This window comes from Neomonachus schauinslandi, chromosome 7, assembly GCF_002201575.2.
Source record: "Neomonachus schauinslandi chromosome 7, ASM220157v2, whole genome shotgun sequence".
NCBI classification, from domain to species: Eukaryota; Metazoa; Chordata; class Mammalia; order Carnivora; family Phocidae; genus Neomonachus; species Neomonachus schauinslandi.
The window spans coordinates 717,803-722,412 of record NC_058409.1 but is presented as its reverse complement, the minus strand read 5'-3'; the positions used below and the strand labels follow the sequence as shown (position 1 = coordinate 722,412).

The following is a 4,610-nucleotide window of genomic DNA, read 5'->3' as shown; positions in this document are numbered from 1 at the left end:
TGGTTGATTGGATATGGAAAGTGAGAGAAGAGAGGATTCACAGATGTCTCATATGTTTCTGGTTGAGGTAGCCAAGCAGAAGGAGAAAACTTTGTCTTTTTTCTTGCTTTATTGTGTATTTTACAGGGACATAATATAATGTTTTCTATACACTAAAAGAATACTTGGTGGGAAAGTGACAGAAGGACTTCAGTAACATGTGAAGTCTTCAGAGCTATGAACAGTCCTGAAAGTACTACTCCTGTGGAGTAGGGATGTAATTCATAATGGCTACTGCTTATTCTTAGTGCATGTGGCAGCCTATTGCCTGTCAGTGATATTATAGCTATTTTCCTTTCTACAAAGACAGAGAGGAATGCCTATAGGAATTAACTAGAAAGTAACCTCCCACTTTTTAAGTCAGGTTGGCTTTTAGCAAAATATATTCATGGGATGTAAAATACAAATTCAGCCCACCTTACTATGTCCATATACATCAACTTAATCAACAAAGTTGATTTGTTGAAACAGATTTTTGCAAAATTTTTAATTAAATTTAAAAAATAAATGCCAGGATTGTGAGAAAAGTTGGCATCATGGTACCAAATAAATAGTTTAAATAATTATGCAGTCAAAGAAGTTGTACACCATGAACAGACAATCCAGACTTACAATGATTTGACTTACAAATTCTTGAATTTACAATGGCGCAAGAGTGATTCATAGAAATCATACTTCAAATTTTAAATTTTGATATTTTGTCAGGATAACAACATGTAGTCTCATGATGCGGGGCAACAGCAAAGCCAAGGCATAGCCCGCAGTCAGCCACGTGATCACAAGGGTAAAGCACTGATACACTCACAACCATTCTGTACCCATACAAGCATTTCACTTTCAGTGTAGTATTAAATAAACTACATGACACATGTAACACTTTATTATAAAATGGGCTTTGTGTTAGATGATTTTGCCCAATTGTAGGTTATTGTAAGTGTTCTGAGGGTGCTTGAGGTACGTTAGGCTAAGCAGTGATGTCCAATAGTGTCCAATAGGTCAAATGTATGAAGTGCATTTTTTACTTAAAATATTTTCAGTTTATGATAGATTTATTGGGGTGTAATCCCATTGTAAATTAAGGAAGACTTGTGGTCTATTCCATATGTTGAAAATGTTTAGGTAAAGGGAAGATTATATTCAAGGAACATTTTTTTTTTTCTGGCTCTGCAGGCCAAAGACCAAATCAATAACATTGAATTAGTAGAAAGGCAAATTTCCAGTTTAATCTAATTGAAAAAAAAAAAAGCATAATGAGCATATATTTCAAACTGTGGAGTATATACCTTGGGATAAAACAGATTTTATGGGAATATTCAAACAAACTTGAATGACTACTACTCAAAGGTATTTGACAGGGATTTGTATAGTAGATAAATCCAGATGTCCTCTAAGGTCCCTACCAGCTTAGAGATTGTATACTTCTAAATAAACTATCTAAAACTAAAAGTAATCCCCCAAAATTGTATGTAGAATTGCTTATGTTTTATATTTTCAGGTGATAAAACACCACTTTATCTAACTCCATCTTCAAAATAGACTCTCAGCTCTATAAGATGGGTATTTTTATACCCACTGAAAATAATAATGACAATAAAAGAAATTACGAGTTGACCATTGTTATGTAGCTAGTTATTGGTAGAGTGAAGATAGATGTAGGTAAACTTCTCATTTACCTAATCCTTGTAAATAAGCTATAAAAATATAATAACATGATTAAATGAATTCTGACACAGGAGTTTGGCTACTCAGAAATAAAATAAACTTGACCAATTTCTTCAGAATTAAAAGCATCTCATGAATTGTTTGCATTAAGCAGTTCTCCAGTTTCCATCATCTCTTCAAACTCCTTTTTCTTTAATCTTTCCCTATCATCTTCCTCAGTGCCCCTTTCATGTCTTTGTTACATAACGTGTAGATGAAGGGATTTAGAATTGGCCTGACAATTCCATAGAGTAAGGCCATGAACTTGTCTTGGTTCTGGAAGGTGGCTGCCGTGGGTTGCAGATAAGTGGCCATAGCAGTGCCGTAGAAGAGAAACACCACCACCAGATGGGAAGAGCAAGTCCCTAGGGCCTTTTGGTGACCTTCATGGGACTTGATCTTCCACACAGCCTGACCAATGCAGCTGTAGGAAATCAGAATGAGAGTGAGAGGCACCAGGAGTAAAAGGGCACTGACCAGGAAGAGTTCCATCTGATTAAATGTGGTATCCACACAAGCCAGTTTGAGGAGAACTGGTACTTCACAGAAGACATGGTCTATGATGTTCCTTCCACAAAGGGGAACCTGTGTGATGAGCACAGTCCGTACCAGTGAGCTAGCCAAGCCAGTCAGCCAGGTGGTGGCTGCCAGTTGCCAACAGAGGCATGGATGCATGAGAATGGTACACTGCCAAGGCCGGCATACTGCCACATAGTGGTCCACAGCCATGACTGCAAGGGGAATGCATTCTGTGGAACCCATGGCCAAGGACACATACAGCTGACCAACACAGCCACCATAGCTTATGATCTTTTCTGGGCCCTGCAGGTTAAACAGCAGCTGGGGGACTGGGCTGGTGGTGTAGCAGAGGTCCATTAAAGACAAGTGGGTGAGGAAAAAATACAGTGGGGTGTGGAGCCGGGGATCCAGATGAGCCAATATAACGATGGCCATATTGCCAAGCAGAGTCAGCAAGTAGAAACCACAATGATAACAAAAAGGGTGATCTCTAACAGAGGCTGCTCAGAGAAGCCCAACAAGAAAAGTCAACCAAAGGAGCTGGTATTAGGAAAACCATTACTTTTCATTGCATATATGAGACTGAATAGAAATCTATACTGTCATCATCTTTCCTGGGTGCCAAACTAAAAGATGCAAAGAAAGCACATTCCTCTCTGAACCATAAATAACCACTTAAAATTTAAACCCTAAACCCTCTCTTATGCCTACATTAATATTTTCTTCCTGCCTTCCTTAGAATTTTTGTCATTTGTTTATTTTATATATTTACATTGTCTGGAACCATGACTACTCCCATTTTCTTTTACCTCTGCCTTCAAATATGCATATATATCCCATATTTTGAAAATTGAGAACAGAAATTTTCATTCTGAATGTCACTAAGGACCTTACATATTTACAGCATGCTTGGAGCTTTGTCAGAAGTTTCCATCTGCCAGATCCTTATTGCCAAAGAAATTCCATAAACGTGATCATAATATAGAATAGGCAGGGAAATGAAAGTACATTTGACCACTTTAAAATGGATTATGTTGGGAACAGAAAAGCAATCAATTTCTGGAGGTAGGATGTGCGGAGAAGTGAATCTGAGGTGACATTCGGGAGGATAGAGGGCGGGGGAGGGGGCCTCCAATGGCCGCTACTGGCAAGTGATAGAGCCGGGAGGCGGCCTCCAATGGCTGCTACTGGCAAGTGATAGAGCCGCGGAGCACAAAATCGGAACTTTTAGAAGTCGGCTCTGCTGAGGGACATCGCTCCAGTGGCTAAGTGGGGTGTGCAAACCTCATGGGACAGTGCGGTCTCAGGACCCTGGGGTCACAGAAAGGCCAGGGGTGACTGAGTGTGGCAGAGCTCCCAGGTATTGGAGCAGGGATGCCGGCTGCAGAGACGGAGCTGAGGTGCGGGCTCTCAGCTCGGGGTTGCCATAAACCGTGATCTGGCAGAGTCGGGCCACTGCTCATCCAGCAGGGACCCAACAAGCGGCAGATCCGGGGAGACTCCCCTTCCTCCCCTGAGAGGAGTGGCATGGGAGCGCACCGCGGGGATCTGCTGGGTTTGGAGACTCCACACCAAGTCGGGTGACAGAGATAGAAATGCTCGGTCACAGGCCAGGTGAGCACAGAGTGCGGCCGGAGACCGGGGAGACAGGAGTGACTGACTGCTTTTCTCTAGGGGTGCACTGGGGAGTGGGGCCCCGAGTTCTCAGATCCTACAGGGCAGAGATTGAGAGGCCAGCATTTTCACTCTCGTCCTCCAAAGCTGTAGGGAAAGCTTGCAGGGAACAAAAGCTCCTGAGAGCAAACCCCAGCAGATTACTTAGCCCAGACCCAGCAAGGGCGGGGCAATTCCCCCACACGCAAAGACATTTGGGAACCACGGCAACAGGCCCATCCCCCAGAAGATCAGCAAGAACAGCCAGCCAAGACCAAGTTTACCCATCAATGAGAACGGCAACACTTCAGCACTAGGGAAATACTACACATAGCATCCATGGCTTTTTTACCATGATTCTTTAGTCTTTCAAAGTTAATTTTTTTTAACTTTTTTGGGGGGAATTTTTCTTTTTCCCCTTTTCAACCAACATCTTATCAATCCCTTTTGTAAAAAAACATTTTTTATTTTTCATTTTAGAGTCATATTCTATCCCTTCATAGTACTTACCCGTATTTTTGGCATATATATATAAGTTGTTCTCTCTAAAATTTTGGGGATAGTTTCTTCTAACAGATCAAAATATATCCTAAATCTAGGGTTATTGGTTTTGTTCTACTCTCCTGCCTGATCACATTCTCTCCCTTTCTTTTTTCTCTTTTTTAAAATCCTTTCTTTTTTCAAACAACTTCTTATCA

At 41.2% G+C, this 4,610-nt stretch overlaps 1 protein-coding gene across 1 annotated transcript; it reads right to left on the bottom strand.

Annotated features, from left to right (window-relative positions):
* Nucleotides 1–1,893: 1,893 nt before the first annotated feature.
* Nucleotides 1,894–2,774, bottom strand: LOC110580240 (putative olfactory receptor 2B8; the record flags this gene model as incomplete). Its single annotated transcript, XM_021689899.1, is given in 2 exon segments — nt 1,894–2,723; nt 2,726–2,774. Coding segments are annotated over 2 exon segments (879 nt in total), but the record flags the coding sequence as incomplete, so codon positions are not given.
* Nucleotides 2,775–4,610: the final 1,836 nt, after the last annotated feature.